At 43.2% G+C, this 16886-nt stretch overlaps 1 protein-coding gene across 6 annotated transcripts in view; it reads left to right on the top strand.

Annotated features, from left to right (window-relative positions):
- Positions 1-16117, top strand: part of ARHGAP22 (Rho GTPase activating protein 22) — a 170211-nt gene extending 154094 nt beyond the window's left edge. For all 6 annotated transcript variants that reach the window (XM_075423344.1, XM_075423343.1, XM_075423342.1 and 3 more), the window contains 4 exons: positions 3886-3959; positions 5814-5935; positions 8594-9491; positions 14981-16117. In XM_075423344.1, coding sequence (XP_075279459.1) covers positions 3886-3959; positions 5814-5935; positions 8594-9491; positions 14981-15209 — 1323 coding nt within the window. In that variant the 3' untranslated portion in view covers positions 15210-16117. The remainder of the gene's footprint in view (positions 1-3885; positions 3960-5813; positions 5936-8593; positions 9492-14980) is intronic.
- The last annotated feature ends 769 nt before the right edge of the window (positions 16118-16886 follow it).

Here is a 16886-nt window from a genome sequence, read left to right as displayed (position 1 = left end):
CAGCTAAAGAAGTAAAGGCCTCAGGGCTTAGAAGTCATGGTCCACAGTTCTATGCCTTTTCTGTCCTGAAGAGTGTTCTCACATTTTTGTCTCTGGTGAGGACTGTAAAAATTGTTCTTTGCTGAGAGCCTGGGGTTCACTTGTATTTCAAGTGCCAGAAGAATATGGGGAAATTCAGCCCTTTGTGATGCCCATAGGAAAGTACTTGTTTGCATGTATCAAATGTAGCGTATCTGGTAATGTCAGGTTTTTATGTATAAAAGGCAAGTTTGCTACTATTTGTACTCACATGATGCACCTCCAGCCAACTCTGAGAAAGCAAATTTCTATGCATAACACAGCATATTGCCACACATGGATATGCACCTGTGTCTTGGATACAGCCACATCAGTGTGTCAGTGCACTAGTGTTGTCTTTTAATAGGTCTAGGTACGTGTCTACTAGCTCCAAAACTTGCTCTTTTTCTGCCTTATCCTCAGTCAACTCGGGCATCTCTGCAGGGTGCTATGTCATAAACAGCACAACGGTTGTTTTCACAAGAAACAGCAGCATTTCTAAGCCAGTGGAGCTGGTTTCATTTTGGTCATTAGGTGTGCAGACTGGGAAGTTTTGGATCCATTAAGCAGTATTGCACAAGAGTAGAGACACTGCCAAGTTGGGCAAGCATAATTGTATATCAGTTGCTCAGCTTATTAACTACATAGTTTGCCTGATATTGCCTGCACAGGCTGCAGCAGTTTGGGAAGCAATATCTGTCTTAGTTTTGTGGGAGCAAGGCCAGACTCAAATGCCTTGTAGTGCAGTATTCTCTTTGGATTAGAAAGGCGATGAGGAGCACTAGATAGCCAAAATGAAAGCTTACAAAATATGGTACTGCTGATAGGTAGTGCTGACACAAAGGTGTCTTGATGAGCATAACCACTTTTTTTTTTGTCAGGAAAATCTGGACCCTCAACAAGTGTTGTTTACTTTTTCAGAAAGGAAGCTGGAGTGCACACACCAAGGATGGAGAGGCTGTACGTGCACATCAGCATGTGGAGCAGAATGTAGCACAAAGTCATACCCAGCCTGTAGGGCCTGACTCGCCTCTCACATCGAAAGTGCCCCTGCTCAAAAATGTGGTTTCAATGAAACCATAATTTTTTAGCACAAAATGATAAGCAGGGAATTTAAAAATAAAGTGTTTTATTTTGAAAAAAAAAACATTTGGAAACAAAATGCAAGATGTTGTTTTAATTTGAAGTACTATTATGTTTTCATTTTTCACTTGGAAGTTTTGAATGAGACTTTTAGATTCAAAATATCATTTTCTTTAGTTTTCTACACCCACCCTACCAACTAAAACAGAATTACTTAAGGCAAAATAGCCATTCAGATAAAATTGTTGGCACCTCGTGCTGCTACATTGTGACTATAGATAGGAGTTACGATGTTAGCTGGGCCTAATCTTCATCTGCAGCAAAATAAACTCCAGCACTGTTGTAAACTTTCCAGTTTTCATTCAAATTACTTTTTGTCTTTATTCTGCACCAAAGTAATCTCTGGTGTTGGAATGCAAGCAGAAACGTAACAGAGGCCTTAGGTTGTGATGAGGCCTCTAAGTATCTCAGCGGGACTGCAGCATTAAAAAAGATTTGATTCCGATCCCAGATGGCTAGGAGAAGGGACTGAAAATGAAGAGCAATTTTAGAGTAAGAGTGAATGAACGATCTTCAAATCTCTAGAACCTCATCTGAGTCTGAGCTGACTTGACATGGTAGTATTTTGGCCTTCACTGCTGCCTGTACTCTAGAGATGCGTATAGCAGTTCAGTGGGCTGAGCACGTGGCTTCGAATTCTTAAAGAGGGGTCTGAATTTGGGTGAACATCTGAAGTGTTGCTAGTTTTCCAGCCCAAACAGAAGCTCTTAACTGGTGCTGATCTGTTACATACATTGCAAAATCCTCGGATTTGGGATCACTGTCACTCCTTGAAAAGCATGTGTCTGTGGTAAATGAGACATGCAGGATTTTCAAGGAGGTAAGAGTTACTACTGCAAAATACTGTGCTATATAACAGTGTGGTGCCTCTACTGCTTGCAAGACTGGAGCCATACGCATGATCAGTGCTATTGGTTACTAACACAGCAATTTCTAGCTTGCATTTTCCTTTACACTTTAGCTGTGGTGTTACTAGACTGAGCCTCCTGCCATCTGTTGGTAGGTGGTTGGTGGGTACAAATCTGCAGCAGAGCTGATAAATGCTGCAGTGGGAGAGAAAGCCTTTTTTACCCTGGCAGGTGCTTGTACCTTGATGAAGATATTTTCTGTGTAATAACACGTTTATGATTCCTCATGACACAGTACAGATGATAAAGATTTAGAAGCTTTTTTCTTTCAGGTAGCATCTTGCACCTTTAGGTTATGTTTCCCGCTGTTCACAACTGCCTGCAATCTCTGTTCCAAAATCCCCTCTTGCATGCAGTGGGGCCACAGTATTTTAATTCAGAGTGCTTGAAATACAGTGCCAAATACCCCCCTGATTTCTGTATTTGAAATAAATTAGGTTACAGAGCAAAATTCAGAGAGAATTAGGTCTGTTAGCTCACCAATTTCTAGTTGAAACTCCTCACTTGAAAGCTGGGTGACCTGAACAACTGTCCTTAACCTTCACACCAGTAGCAGATGCCCTTGACTCAAATGTTTTCAGAAGTTTAAAAAAGAGGATTGAGATTTTCAAAAGTGACTGGTCTTTTATTGGTGCCTCATTGTCACTGTTAAATCAGCGTAATTTTTAAGCTAAGGAATTAAACAGGACTGCTTTTAAGAATTCTTTTTTAAGTTTCAGTGTTTTATTAGGGGACTGTTTTTGTGCTGGGACGTATCGAATAAAAAAGTGTCTATACCTTCAGTACATTAAGGACAGAGGCAGGAATACGGACTGATCTCTGGATCTTTCTGACTTCTCTGGACTCAGGAAATCAGGAAGATCTTCCAAGAGGCTGGCCAACATAATTCCGTCCCGTACAGTCCTTGATAAATTGAGGGAAATCTGAAATGAATGTCCAGCTGCACTTCTTTGGCTTTGAACCAGCTGTCTCTGGAATTTCTCCACCATTACTTAGCAGCCCTCCATCATTAGTTAGCAGCTATCACTCTTCCCAGATGTACTGGGGTATCTATTTTCCCACAAAAAGTTTAGTTGTCTCAAAGAATAAGCAAATCTTCAGGGCAACTGCAGCATTGACAGGAGGGAGCAAATGATGCGTGGGACTGTGGAAGGACAATAGCCTCCTGAGTTAGAGGTTTTCGTTAGATGATTTAAGTAGCTTCAGGGTTTTAAGTCACTCCTCCAGCAGATGTCTCATTTTATGTTTTAATGTAAAGGCAGAAATTTTATGAGGAAGTATGTCACAGCTCATAATGACTGCAAATGGAAGTAAGTAATTGAAAAGGAAGTAGTTGAATTTGAAAGTTGTTTAGCTTTTTTAAGAAAAAACTCTCCTCTGCTGAGTTGAGCATTACTGCAACGTATTTGTATTACACTCAGTGACTCAAAGTTTCAAATAGGCAGGTGCTGAAAAGGCACACTTGCTGGTACCTTTATACTGATGCCAGTGGGCAGACTTTGAAGACTAGCAGGCCTCACTAATTGAAGGCCTCCACTAAAGTGGACAGGAGGATTTCCACTGATTTTGAGAACTGAATCAAGTTCTGGACATTGGGTTTTTGGTAAGGCAGAACACATTGGATGATGCCTTTTTAAAAGAAAAACCTCCTTGTGTTACCATCTATTGTTCACAGTTTTGACTCTAGAAAGGGGACTTTGTAGTACTGAAGGAAAGTCACATCTGCTTTGCATCATTTATATTAATAGCTCTCCGTCTTGTTTTTCCTGTCCCTCAGGGTACCCAGGAACTAGTTAAACAGGTGAAGAATTTGCCCCAAGCCAACTACAACCTCCTCAAATACATATGCAAGTAAGTGAAATTAATTAACACTCGGAAAAGTTATTAAGTTTTGTGAGGCTTAATCTTATATGCAAATCATTTACTCTGAAAGTATGAATATTCAAACATTACTTACATGTAAGTTACTGCTCCTATAAAACACGTGGTGAATATGCAGCCTGCCTGAAGGAAGCTCTTGATTTATCCAAGAGCATCACCCAAGCAAATTGCTGTCACCCACCACATTGGCATTAGGCATGAGTGATACTAATATGTTATATTATTTCTCTCAAAAGTATTTAAAGACCAGTAAAGAAAGTAATTTTTTGTAGCTACTGCACATTTGGAAAGTTTATGACACATGCTGAGTAGCAGATGCAGTCAGAATAGCCAGTTTGGCTGCGGCTCTGGTTTGAAAGTGAGGTTGGGAGTGGCTTGCTCTTAGAGTACCAGGGACTCCGCAGCCTTGCCTCTCCCCTCATCTCTCTGCTGACTCTCCCAGTTTTTGCAAAGTGGATTGGAATGTGTTTTGAGAGCTGGAATGGACTGTTACCCTAGATACAACATAGTGAACTTTATATTGTGTTCTAGTCTCTGTGGCAGTTAGTCCCTTTATGACCACTGGGATTTGCACATCTGGAGCAGGCAGTAGACACAAACACTGACATGAAGCCTGTGACTTATTCAAGATATGTCAAATCCTTCCCAGGTGTACAGACAGATGGCATTTCTGAAATGTATTTTCTGAATCCTTTAAAAAGATTATTTTGCCTCACTATGTGATTCTATAGCCATTTGTTTTAATACCTGAGCACCTCAAAACATGAATGGCTGAGGCAAGGCAATATCGTTATACGTGTTTCTAAGTGAAGAACTGAGCAAAGGAAAGGCAAGTAGAAATTGCTTCTGACTTAGTGAAGAAAATTGAGGGTTTCAGCACAGTGTCCACCACACGGCAAAGCTGCAGAAAAAATGGGAGTCCCTAGAAAAGTCAGGCTGCAAGTAGAAGCATTCAAAAATTGGCCAAGTAGTGCAGAATGACAAGCACACTTTTTCCCTGCCAAAACCCATCCAAACATGCAAAAATTAACAATAGTTTAGAAAATGGAGTACAGACAGAGTGAGACTGTTCACTTTTGAGGCCACAGAGTCCTGTTTCCTGCTATTGTAGGTCTGCATGTAACACAGTCCTTTTTACAACTTGGCTAATTATGTACAAGTTATTTAGGTGTTTGTTACAGCCTTTCCCTTACTAGAAGTCCTACTGGGAGGCTGTTCCAAATTATGAAAACATTAACTGGTAGAGACTTTCTGCTGATTTCCAGCTTATACATATGGATAGCCAGTCTGTCTGGATTTCTTCATGTGCTATCTTTGGCTTGCATAGTCTTTTTCTTATATTGATGTTTGTCCAGCTGATGCATTCACAGGAAGCGTTTGGGCTACCTCTTCATCCATATTTTGTTAGATTCAAGCAACAAAGCTCTTTCCACAGGCTGCTAGTTCTAGGACAAGGAGATGAGTGAAATGTCTTTTTAGTTCTGTTATATCTGTAAGTGAAAAATGGTAGAAGTCAATCTGTGTAATTGGAGAATTCCCATAAAAATGTGGAAATCTGTACTTTTATACCCAGTAGAAGGCTGGATCCCTGGTAGGCTGGTACCTTTGGCACAAACCGTCCTGTCCTCTCTTGTTTACACACTAGGAGGGATCTGGGGTTATTACTGAATATCTAAGCTGCATTTGTCCCAAGGAGCATTTCAAGTATCAGGGTTGTATGAACACAAGACAAAACTGTTCCTGCCCCAGAATACCTACAGTGTAATTATGAGAAGTGACTTCTTATTCCTCTCCTCCTTTGATTTCTCTGGGGGGCTTTTCAAGGTTTCTTGATGAAGTTCAGGCTCACTCCAGCATTAACAAGATGAGTGTCCAGAACCTGGCTACAGTATTTGGACCAAATATATTACGACCCAAGATGGAAGATCCAGTGACCATAATGGAAGGTAGGTACCACTCTTGTAAGATAACACAATATCTGTGTCTTTGAGGTGTAAGAGTATGCTGGCTCCACCACATGGAGATGCCTCTGCCCTGTTGTAAGTTGTTATGCTTTTTGAACCCCCTGCTAAAATAAAAGCTCAAATGTTCTTCAGAAGGACCATATTTAAGTACCAAGCTGCTATCGTTTAGTATTGGTGCATTGGCTGGTCAGACAATTCCCTGTAAAGGACATCCAGTCCACGATGAAAGAGGCACCATAGTTTTTGCTGTGCAGCTGTAACTAGGTGTCTTAGAAGTGTTGTCTTCTAAGCAGGCTGTGTATGGGTCAGAACTTCACAGAACCCAAGGAGTAAGTTGAAAATCGCTGTTCATTTTGGATGTAAAAATCTGAAGCCTGAAAAATCTTTACCTATATATGGGTCAGAAAATGCCCAGGCCATGGTGTCTGGCTGGCTGACACTAGGGCTGGGATACAGCCCCTGTGCTAGGTGGCACTGGAGCACAACTACTGTGGTGCAAATTTTAGCAGGGTCTTTGCATCAAGTTTTGTGGGATCTTGGCAAGTCTGCAAAGAGAATTGATGGATTCATCGAGCATTAGGCACAGAGGGAAATGCTGTGCCCAGGATGTCTGAACTCAGCCCTGGCACTGCTCCCTAGCTGTAGGGGATAGGTGATGTGGTGTTCTGTGTGATGGATATCCTTCACAGAATGCTAGTGTTATCACACCTTAGAGGCAGCCAGTGCCTTTAGCTCTGCACAAGTGACCTCTGAAAGGCACTGTAGGTGTGTGCCCCACAGATGGCAACCCACTGTAAGGTAACAGGCCAAATTCAGAGCATGGCCTGACATCCTATAGCTGTTCAGGGACTTGAAGCCTGCCACAGAAGTGTGGGTCATGTTATTAAGGGTAGTTTGAGACCTTCCCCTCAAAAGAGGAAGGTACAAAAATGTGGGGAGGAGAAAAAGTGAGTGCAGGAGCAGATGCGGAGTTGCTCAGCACTGCAAGGTAAGGATAGCTGAAACCTCAATCTGTTGCGTGATGCTGTGACTTGCCCTGGTGGCCAGCTGGCCAATGGCTGATAAGACTCTTACAGCCTTGGCCAACAACATACTTTTTATTCAGTTGGTACAGATGGCAAGTTTGGGTTCAGTTCACCTCAGGCATTTCATTACACAGTTCAGCTGATCGCAGAGGTGCTTGTACTGTGTGTACATGCACATGTGCCACAGGTGCTGTGGTCTTATGGTGTCTCCTAATCATCATATGAATATACGACAGTGACATGACCTGGAGTTCTGCATTACGACAGACCTGAACTGTACAAAATAGGGATCCAGTGACTGGATTTTTAGACTTAATCATTATACTAATATGGAAGAGCACTGGAAACATTTTGCTTTAGTGTTAGTTGAGGATAGAAGATTGGTTAAGTAATGGAGAAGTGGGAAGACGCTCCATAAAAATTTCTTATCTCCAGGGTAATATGGGTCTGCGAATTCAACTGACACAGGAAGATACTGCTGCTCATTCTTAACAAAAAACACTTTAATTGTATCTCCCCAAACTTAAGCCATGAATTTCAAATAGAAGTATCTGAAGTTTGACAGCTAGGTTGTTGGGAGTGACCTCATCTCCAGAGAGGTTTATTTCTCTCCCCTCACTCATAGACAAAAACTTGAAGTTGTAGGTGAGCTCAGTACCTCTTGCTATCAGGCTGAAACCTTATTATTAAATTCAGGGTCTTATCTTGAACCCCTTAATATGTTAGTCTTATTCTCTATTTCAGATAATGATTACAGATAGAATTAATTACCTATTTGCTCTTTTTAAGGTTTTCCTCTTTTGTAGAAAGTGCTTTGAATTAGGTTAGGTAGATGGTGTTCTCTAGTAGTTCATAATGGTTTACTCCACTGGTGGGGAACAATCACAACTCATTTCTGTGGATTTAAATAATTCCAAGTACTTTCTGTACTTGCTCTACACCTTCTGCAGGTGCATGTATCATACAGATGTCATACTTTCTCCAAGTTTCTCAATACACTAAGAGTGCAGTAAGAAGGCCTGAGATGAAATTTCTGGTTCTTCAGTAAACACTAGCTCTAGACCTGTTAAGACTATGAAACTGCGTGCAATATAGTTGTGGAAACCTGCTGGTTTTGGAAGCTGGATGGAGAGGTTCTCCATCCCAGCTAATAGGCTGGAGTGTTTAGGATCCAGCATGCATCTCCACACAGGGTTATGCTGTCCTGCATGCATGCACATGGTGAGATTGATGATGGCTCTGAACTCCATGCCTTGGTGTGGCACAGACATGCTATGTTTTCCAGGTGTCCTCCTCCTCTGTCATCCTTAAAAGGTGTCCTCAAGAGGCCAATTTATTAATCATTGCTACTGATCATTTGTAATCTGCTAGTCAGCTACGTTCATGAGCTGGACTGATACCTGCATCCTTCATAGTCCCCATTTCCAGTACTGGGAACAATTCCTATCTCTTGCAATCCTGTTCTGAAAGGCCAAGAGCAGTTGTTTGTGCAGACCTGTTGCAGTGTATGGTGGCCACAGGCCTGCCTCTCAGGGAGCTCACAGGGCGTCTCGCAGACAGGGGGTGAGTGTCGGAGGTCTTCCATCAACTGCTTGCCTTTGTTTCCCCCCCACAGGCACCTCACTAGTTCAGCACCTGATGACAGTGCTGATAAGTGAACAGGGGAGAATCTTTGCTGTTCCTCAGGCAGATGTGCCAGGGAGCCAGCTGGAAATCAGACCTGTGCGTCAGCGCAGTACTGCAGAGTGGATCTCCGAGGACGGGGAGGACAGCAGGTCGGAGAACAGCATTCCCAGCCCTGCTGATTTGCCTGCTAGCAATGCTGTGGCACTAGAGGCCACTCCTGGACCTGTGGTGACAACCACTCCTTCAGAGCACAGTGGAAAATTGACTCAGCCTGCCACCAGCCCCAACAAAAGAGTGCAGACACTGCCTCCATGGAAATACTCCTTCCGCCAGCAGGGAGCACGGTCTGTGAGTCCAAAGCTGGGCAGCTCATCCTTAGATATCCCCAACCTCTCCTCCAGTGGCAACTGGTTGATGAATGGACTCTACTCTCTCCGAGGCCATCGCCGGACAGCATCTGGGGAACGAGTTAAAGATGCGTGTTCTTCCCAGAGACTCTCTACTTACGACAATGTCCCTTCATCCAGCCTCTCCCTTAGCACACACAGTATGGCCAGCACCACATGGTCTACATCATCATGTGAAATCTCTGTGGTGGACTCAGTCAGCAGCTGCCCAGCCTGCCGGGCCAGTGACTCTCCTGCTTTAAGCTCTCTCAAAACCGAGTGGATAACTCAGGGCTCACTGTCTCAGAGTGAGGTCAAGACTGCAGATCTGGAGAACAGCATCGACAGGTTTGAAGCATGCAGCAGCAGCAGTGAACAGAGCAACCCAGCTGCAGCTTCCAGAGACTCTGTCAAATGCTCTAGGGCCTTACAGAACTTGGTGGTGGAGCTAAAGACAGAACTGAGCAAACAGAGGACTGAGTATGAGACTAGTATCAAAAGGTAATGTCATCTGCAGGGGGGACAAGGAAGTCGTCTGCCAACATTACCCCCCCATTTGAACATGGGTGTGGGCTACCAAGCATATCGGGTTCTCAGACCTGGAGTTTGTGTTTGGGAGACAGCAGATACGGTTCTGTTCTTTTCTCACTGCTCTCTGCATTCAACTTTACTCTCTCTGATCTAAAAGAGGATTAAAAAATGGGATATTTATCACACAGGGATTTCCAATATTTCACATTCTGTGTTCTCACTGCAAATCAGAATTGCACAGCTAATGCCAAAGACCACTCTTTGTCAGTGTCCTGGGAGAAACAGCAAAGCAAACATCTGTCTTGGAGGGAGGGAGGGATTGGGACCCAGGGTGGCCAGGCCTCAACAAGGAACTCTGCTGGTCTGTGCAGGTGTCAAAATTTGTACCAAATCAGTCTGAAATCGAGGGCTTCTTGCTGTTTTTCCCAACAGAAACATTCTTCGGGAAACTGATTTTGACTGTTCTCCGGGTTTGGATTTTTTTTTTTGGCAGTGGCAGTGTTGGGACTGCATCTCAATTACAACTTTTTCGGTAGCTCTTTTGTGTTGAACTTCTAGAAACCTTGCTTTTAATTTCTTGATGTACTTGTAGTGGTCCTTTGCTGACGTGGCCACCTACTGACTAAAAGCAGCAGTAAGGTGCTACTTGTACAGCAGAAACGTGAACTGTGCAGGTCTTTGTCCACTCTGATGTTTACTGCAGCTGCTGGTGCTGTACTTGAGATCTGTGCTCATTCCTTCCAGTTTTCAGGAGGGGTGTGTGTGAGGGCAGGGGCTGTTGAAAGTAGAAAGAATTAATAACTAGGAAGTTATATTTATTCATCTGTGTGAGTATGTTAGGTTTTATGAGTGTAAGTGCTTAATAAAGACTTTCAGGTTAGTATGCAGGGAAATATACAAGTGAAATATTGTCTTTTAAAGGAATTAGCTATGTTTTAATATACAGCCATATGCAAAATTGCACACCATGTTATAATATAAAGGAATGATCCCTGCCCTTGGCTCTGCAGCACTGGCACTTTGCGCTGAAGAAGGGCTGTAGTCCCATTTCTTAGAAATAGTTGAGTTCTCTGCTTTTTTTGTGTGTTAAAGGTGTTAATGTTCTACCTTTTTAATTATTAAAACTCTGGTAGCATTTACATGCCTCAATTTCCAATCAGTCTCCCAAACACAGTACCAAACGCACATATAACTCTTTGTAGAGATGGTATAGCACAGCTTTAGGCTATGTTTGTTGCCTCTTTTTTCTTGTTGAAGTGATTTCTCAAAAATGTATCTGTACTGTGATCTTTTCCAGTGAGCCATCTGTTAAGGTAGGAATTTCACTTGCTGTCTTTATCTTATGATTTCCTATGGTGGTGGCTTGCCAGTCTTTGCAGCTTTCCTGCCTCTTGCAATGCCTTGGTATGTGAGTCTGGAAGGAGAATCAGGCCATATAGCAGTTTCAGTTCCCACCTGACATCACAGAGTGAGAGAAAAGCTTACCCCTGCCTTGCTGTGTTCCATGTTGAAGAGCTGATCAGAACACCACCCGTTGCTAGCGCGGTGTGTTGGAAAAGTCTGTCAATGAATGGAGGGTAGTTCATAGCTTTTTTTTTTTTAGATCCCCTCCTGATGCAGAGTGGGAGGAAGATGAGGGTATGTGCCTTGCACTTAATTCTGCAGAGCTGCCCTGGCAAGCCTTGTTGCAGGGATACAGAGAAATAAACAGAAAGGAGATCAGGCTGCAGAACTTGGAAATGTGTATCTACGTGCACATTTTTTACCTACTGCCTGGGGGAAGAGATGGCTTTCTACTACTTATCAGCAAAACTGTTCCAAGAGGACCTTCAGCTAAGGGATGTCCAGGAAGACCTGTTCTTCATTCCAGCTGTTGAGCATTTTCAGCAGTTTGAGCTCTAACACTTGCCTTTTCCCTTCAGCTGGACAGGGCCAGAGAGCACTGTGGCTGGAGGGCAGGACTATAAAATGGCCTGGTCTCACAGGGCAAAGTAGCTAGGAGCAAAATGCCTAATGAACTAATAGCTTCATAAAACCAGGCAAGATGCAATCACTGCTTTTTGTATTAAACAGGGTGACTCCAGCTGTTCAGGATTACTGCCCGAAGGATCTTGCTGTGAAGTCTAAGAATTGCAAGCCAAGTTTTTTAGCTCTCAAAAATTTTGCAATGTTTTTACTACATCTGCAGTGATTTACATGTGCAAAAAAATATTCCTTTTGAGACCGCATGAAAGTCTGCTCCTGTGGAAAGACAGGAGCTAACTAGCAAAGAAGGGAGGCTGCTTAGCAGGAAAACTTTGGGCTGCATCACTTGCTTTATTTTACTGAAGATAATTTAGTCCCCAAAAGTAGTAATTAGTTCCTTTACAGTTGTACATGTACTTGTGTGGTTTGCAGAACTCTGTGTGTAGCAGGGCATGTTTTAATGAAGCTTTTTGTTGGCACATACATAAGTGGCGGGAAAGCAGAGGCAGTACCTGCCTGGGGCAGAGGTAAGGAACACTTGCTGATGGAAAAGCTGTTATTTATCATCATCAGCTACCTTTTCTCTCTCTTAGTCAGAGGGAGGCAAGTTTTATGGCCTTTCTGTAACCAGTCTGTTCCAGAGCAGGCCTCCCTCCCTCAAGGTTAGTATAATTATCAGGCATTCTCTGTTGAGTTTCAGTAATTCAAGTTTACCACCTCGGACTTAAGAAACTGGAAGTAACTTGGAGAGGGCTATTATGTTGTGTATGTAGAAACAATGCAGTACTGTGACCCTATGTAATTCAGAACATGGACAGCTAGTCTAGGCTGTTGTAGCTGACCCCTAAAACTTTGTGATAAAAAAATTTAATTGATAGCTCAGAGCAGTAGGACATAAAAATGTAAGGGGCAGGAGGGGGAGGAAGGGAATTATTTGAGCTTCAGAAGAGTCCTCTGCAGCAATCTGGGTGATAAAAAGTCTGCCTGCACTGAGATGGGCAGGTGTTTTTCAGACATCCTGCACATTCCTGGTCACCCATCAGTGCAGCTGCCAGTCTGCTGGAGTTGGTGACTAGTGCAACTATCTGTGACTTTCTAATTTGTTGTGAAAGTTGTGGCAATGATTCGTATTCTATGATAGCATGACCAGCTGGGTGGGTGAGAGGAGAGTAGTGGGTGTTGTCTACCTAGACTTCAGCAAGGCTTTCGACACTGTCTCCCATAACATCTTCATAAGCAACCTCAGGAAGTGTGGGCTGGATGAGTGGTCAGGGAGGTGGATTGAGAACTGGCTGAATGGCAGAGCTCACAGGGTTGTCATCAGCGGTGCTGAGTCTAGTTGGAGGCCTGTAACTAGTGGTGTCCCCCAGGGGTCAGTACTGGGCCCAGTCTTGTTCAACTTCTTCATCAGTGACCTGGATGAAGAGACAGAGTGTACCCTCAGCAAGTTTGCTGATGACACCAAACTGGGAGGAGTGATGGATACACCAGAAGGCTGTGCTGCCATTCAGTGAGACCTGGACAGCTTGGAGAGTTGGGCAGAGAGGAACCTGATGAAGTTCAACAAGGGGAAGTGCAGGGTCCTGCACCTGGGGAGGAACAATCCCATGCATCAGTACAGGCTTAGGGTGGACCTGCTGGAGAGCAGCTCTGCAGAGAGCGACCAGGGTGTCCTGGTGGATGACAGGTTGACCATGAGTCAGCAGTGTGCCCTGGTTGCCAAGAAGACCAATGGGATCCTGGGGTGCATTAAGAAGAGTGTGGCCAGCAGGTCAAGGGAGGTTCTTCTTCCCCTCTACTCTGCCCTAGTGAGGCCGCATCTGGAGTACTGTGTCCAGTTCTGGGCTCCCCAGTTCAGGAAAGATGAGGAGTTACTGGAGAGAGTCCAGAGGAAGGCTACGAGGATGATGAGGGGACTGGGGCATCTCTCCTACGAGGAAAGGCTGAGGGAGCTGGGCTTGTTCAGCCTGAAGAAGAGAAGCCTGAGAGGGGACCTTATAAATGCTTAGAAATATCTCAAGGGTGGGTGTCAAGAGGATGGGGCCAGACGCTTTTCAGTGGTGCCCAGCAAGAGGACAAGGGGCAACGGGCACAAATTGAAGTACAGGAAGTTCCAGCTGAACACAAGGAAAAAATTCTTTACTTTGAGGGTGATGGAGCACTGGAACCGGGTGCCCAGAGGGGTTGTGGATTCTCCTTCTCTGGAGACATTCAAAGCCCATCTGGACAAGGTCCTGTGCAGCCTGCTCCAGGTGACCCTGCTTTGGCAGGGGGGTTGGACTAGGTGATCCCCAGTGGTCCCTTCCAACCCCTACGATTCTGTGATATTGCCATCCTTAGCTGTATGTGAAGAAAGTTTAAGGGGATGCACTGCATTGCCTGAATAATTACCAGTTAATTCACAGACCCTGCTGGTACTGTCACAAAGGTCCTCTTTTCTTTTTTTTCTTTTTGAGTTGTGGAAACTGTAGCATGCCTTTGTAGAGTCTCATTTACCCTGTCTAAGAATAACCCATTCAGTTTCAGATGGAAGCCAGGCACCCCAGCTTCACAGCTGGGTATTGCACTGATCAATCAATCTAAGAGTTGGTGGTTTTTTGGTTGGCTTTTTGTTTTGGGGATTTGGTTTGGTTTTTTTTTTTAAGATAGAGGTGGGACACTTCCTAGGAAAAAGCCTAATTTTTGATATCACTTTTTCTGAATAGTCTAGTGATCAGATAGGAGTATCTGGATATACTCCCTCCTCTGTATTAACACACCACTACTCTGTCTTGAGAGGAGGAAATATGATGGGGAGGACAGCACGCAGTGTGCCTTCTGTGCTTTTTTCAAATCAAAAAACCATGAACCTTGTTCTTTGACCTCCTCAGGGAAAAGCTCTGAGTCTTGCATTAGAGCTTTATGCACAGATGAACTATTTAAGGTCTGTTCTTATTTTTCTTCATATCAGAAGTTGGTTTTTGTAAAATGTTGTACAGTATGAAAAACTTCTATTCCCCCACCCCAATGTCAGTCACAAACTTTACAGATAATACCATAAAATGGATGGTGAAGGAAGGACTGTGATCTTATTCCTACCTGATCTCCAAGGACGTTCCTCTGTACTGGCTATCCATATAGGGAAATAGTATCAGGATAAAAATAGAGGTTAAAAGATTTTGGAATTATATATTTCAACTCAGCTTAACGGAAGAGTTAATACATCTCCTCAGAGATTCAGTCTGTTGCTCAAAAGTAAGCACTGTTTTGTAAGACTTGAGCATATTTTCTCAAGACACAACTAGAGGAGGCTCCAGCTTTCAAGCAGTCTCTGCCCTTAAATTCAACATTAATGAAATGGCAATTAATGCCCTCCTTTAAAACTTCTGCTTAGAACAAAGATATTTTAGCTCTAAGTTGAACAACTTATTATTATAGCTATCAGGACTATTTATCCAGCCACTTAAAAAAACCCTCTTTTTTTTTCTTCTCCCTCTTTACCCTTTGGTTTTAAGAATTGAAGAAACAAGTGCAGACCTGAGGAAACAAGTGGTTAGGTTAGAAGAAGAACTGGACCAAGAACGAAAGAAATACATGATGCTGGAGATAAAGCTGAGGAATTCTGAACGTGCTCGTGAAGATGCTGAGAAGAGAAATCATCTCCTGCAGAAGGAAATGGAAGAGTTTTTTTCAACATTAGGATGTTTAACTGTTGGGAGTCAAAGCGCTAAAGTCCCCAAGTAGAACAACGTGATGTACAGCATCAAAAATTCTATTTCTGGAAAAAACAGTGAAAATGCACATTTTTTTCCTGGTATACTCATGTATCATGAGTAATTCTACAGTGATTGTGCTCCCAGTGACACCTGCTGTGTTGTCTTTACATGTGCTGTAGTATTTGGGCCAACTGGGAAAGACTGCTAAACATAATGCTTGAAAGTTTAGATGTCAAATTACCAAGAAAGAGTGGGCACCCTTTTTATCCACAAATCAAAAGATACTATTCTCCATTGCTGTACTGCTGCCATCTTCAGACTTACTGCACCATCCTTTTGCTGGCTCAAGGACAGTGGAAGGTCCTGTGAGGTGGGGAGAATGGCCAGAACCAATGGACAGGCTGAGGGCCTCCTACACTTGCGCTTCAGAAGACGGCACTTCCAGTATGTCACCACATTCAATGCGGTTTAGCTTAATGATGTGTTTTTTCTCCCTACATAAAGTTTGCTCAAATTTCTCTTTCCTTAAAGTGGCATTATTTTATGAAGATAATGTAAGAACAAAGTCTACAAATGAGCTGAAGATACAAAAATCTTGACAATTCACTAAAATTGTCCCTTACCCACCACATAGTTCTAGTGTTTTACACAAATGCAGCTTATTAAACTGCATGTGCTTAATAACCAGATTGGCTACAACAAACTCCATGGAGTTTTAAATATATGTACATTTTCCCCTAGATATCTGGGGGGTTTCAAGCCCAAAATAGAGCAGTATTAGCTGCAAGAAAAAACGTCATGAGTTGATACGTACATACTAATCAGACATCAAGGTAGGAGAAGAAAGATTCTTAGCATGAAAGCACCTCCAGCTGCTGAGGATTTTTTGTCTGTAAAGCTTTAATAGCAAAACCTGTGGTAAGAGAAATTAGTGCAATTGGGGGTGGGGGGGAGGGAGGGAAATACAGGGGGAAGAGTGGGGAATCTATCTTTAACCTTCCCAGGACAATTTACACTTTACTGCCTTGTCGCTGCCTTGTAACATTTCTCATGACACCAGTTGTTTTCTTGTGTTGTTAGTTCACTGGGAAATGAGGGGATGGGAGGAGTACCACAAACAACCCAGCAGCCTAAGTTCATTACTTCTACTAGAGAAAAATCATTAGAATGAAGTTGTAATTTCTGATAACTAGCTGCCAGGGCTGACTTCCCCTTTAGCAGACTTCTTTGAGAAGTTTTGTGTAACACTTGTGGTGCCCTGAGCCACCAAAGCCCGCACACAGAAAACTTTTTCACCAGGTTCAGCCTGAACTCCATTTGGCAGCCCAGCACTCACAGCACTGTTCACTCCTTGGCACGTACCTTTGACAGCTGGGGCAGCGCGGGAGTCTCAGAGAAGAAAGACTTTTAACTGAAAAGTGCCACATCACCACGAACTGGCTAAAGTATAGACCATAGTGAAGGTGCTTGCTTTATTTAAGTATTTTCAAAAAGTGACTTGAATCTGTCTTTTCTTCCTAGAGAAGAATATAACTAATTGTCTGGAAATCACCTTAGAGTGGGCTTTTTTATGTGCCAGCAGATTGTACACCTTTCAGTACTGACTTTCTCCCTTATCATCTCACAGATATCCAGGTATTTCAATATTTAAATATCTAGAAGTTAACTTGTTTCTACCTCACTGTAAGGCCTCTCCTTCCTACAG

Source organism: Opisthocomus hoazin, chromosome 6 (assembly GCF_030867145.1).
Source record: "Opisthocomus hoazin isolate bOpiHoa1 chromosome 6, bOpiHoa1.hap1, whole genome shotgun sequence".
Lineage (NCBI taxonomy): Eukaryota > Metazoa > Chordata > Aves > Opisthocomiformes > Opisthocomidae > Opisthocomus > Opisthocomus hoazin.
Note: the sequence above shows the minus strand (reverse complement) of the source record. Positions and strands in the feature narration are given on the sequence as shown.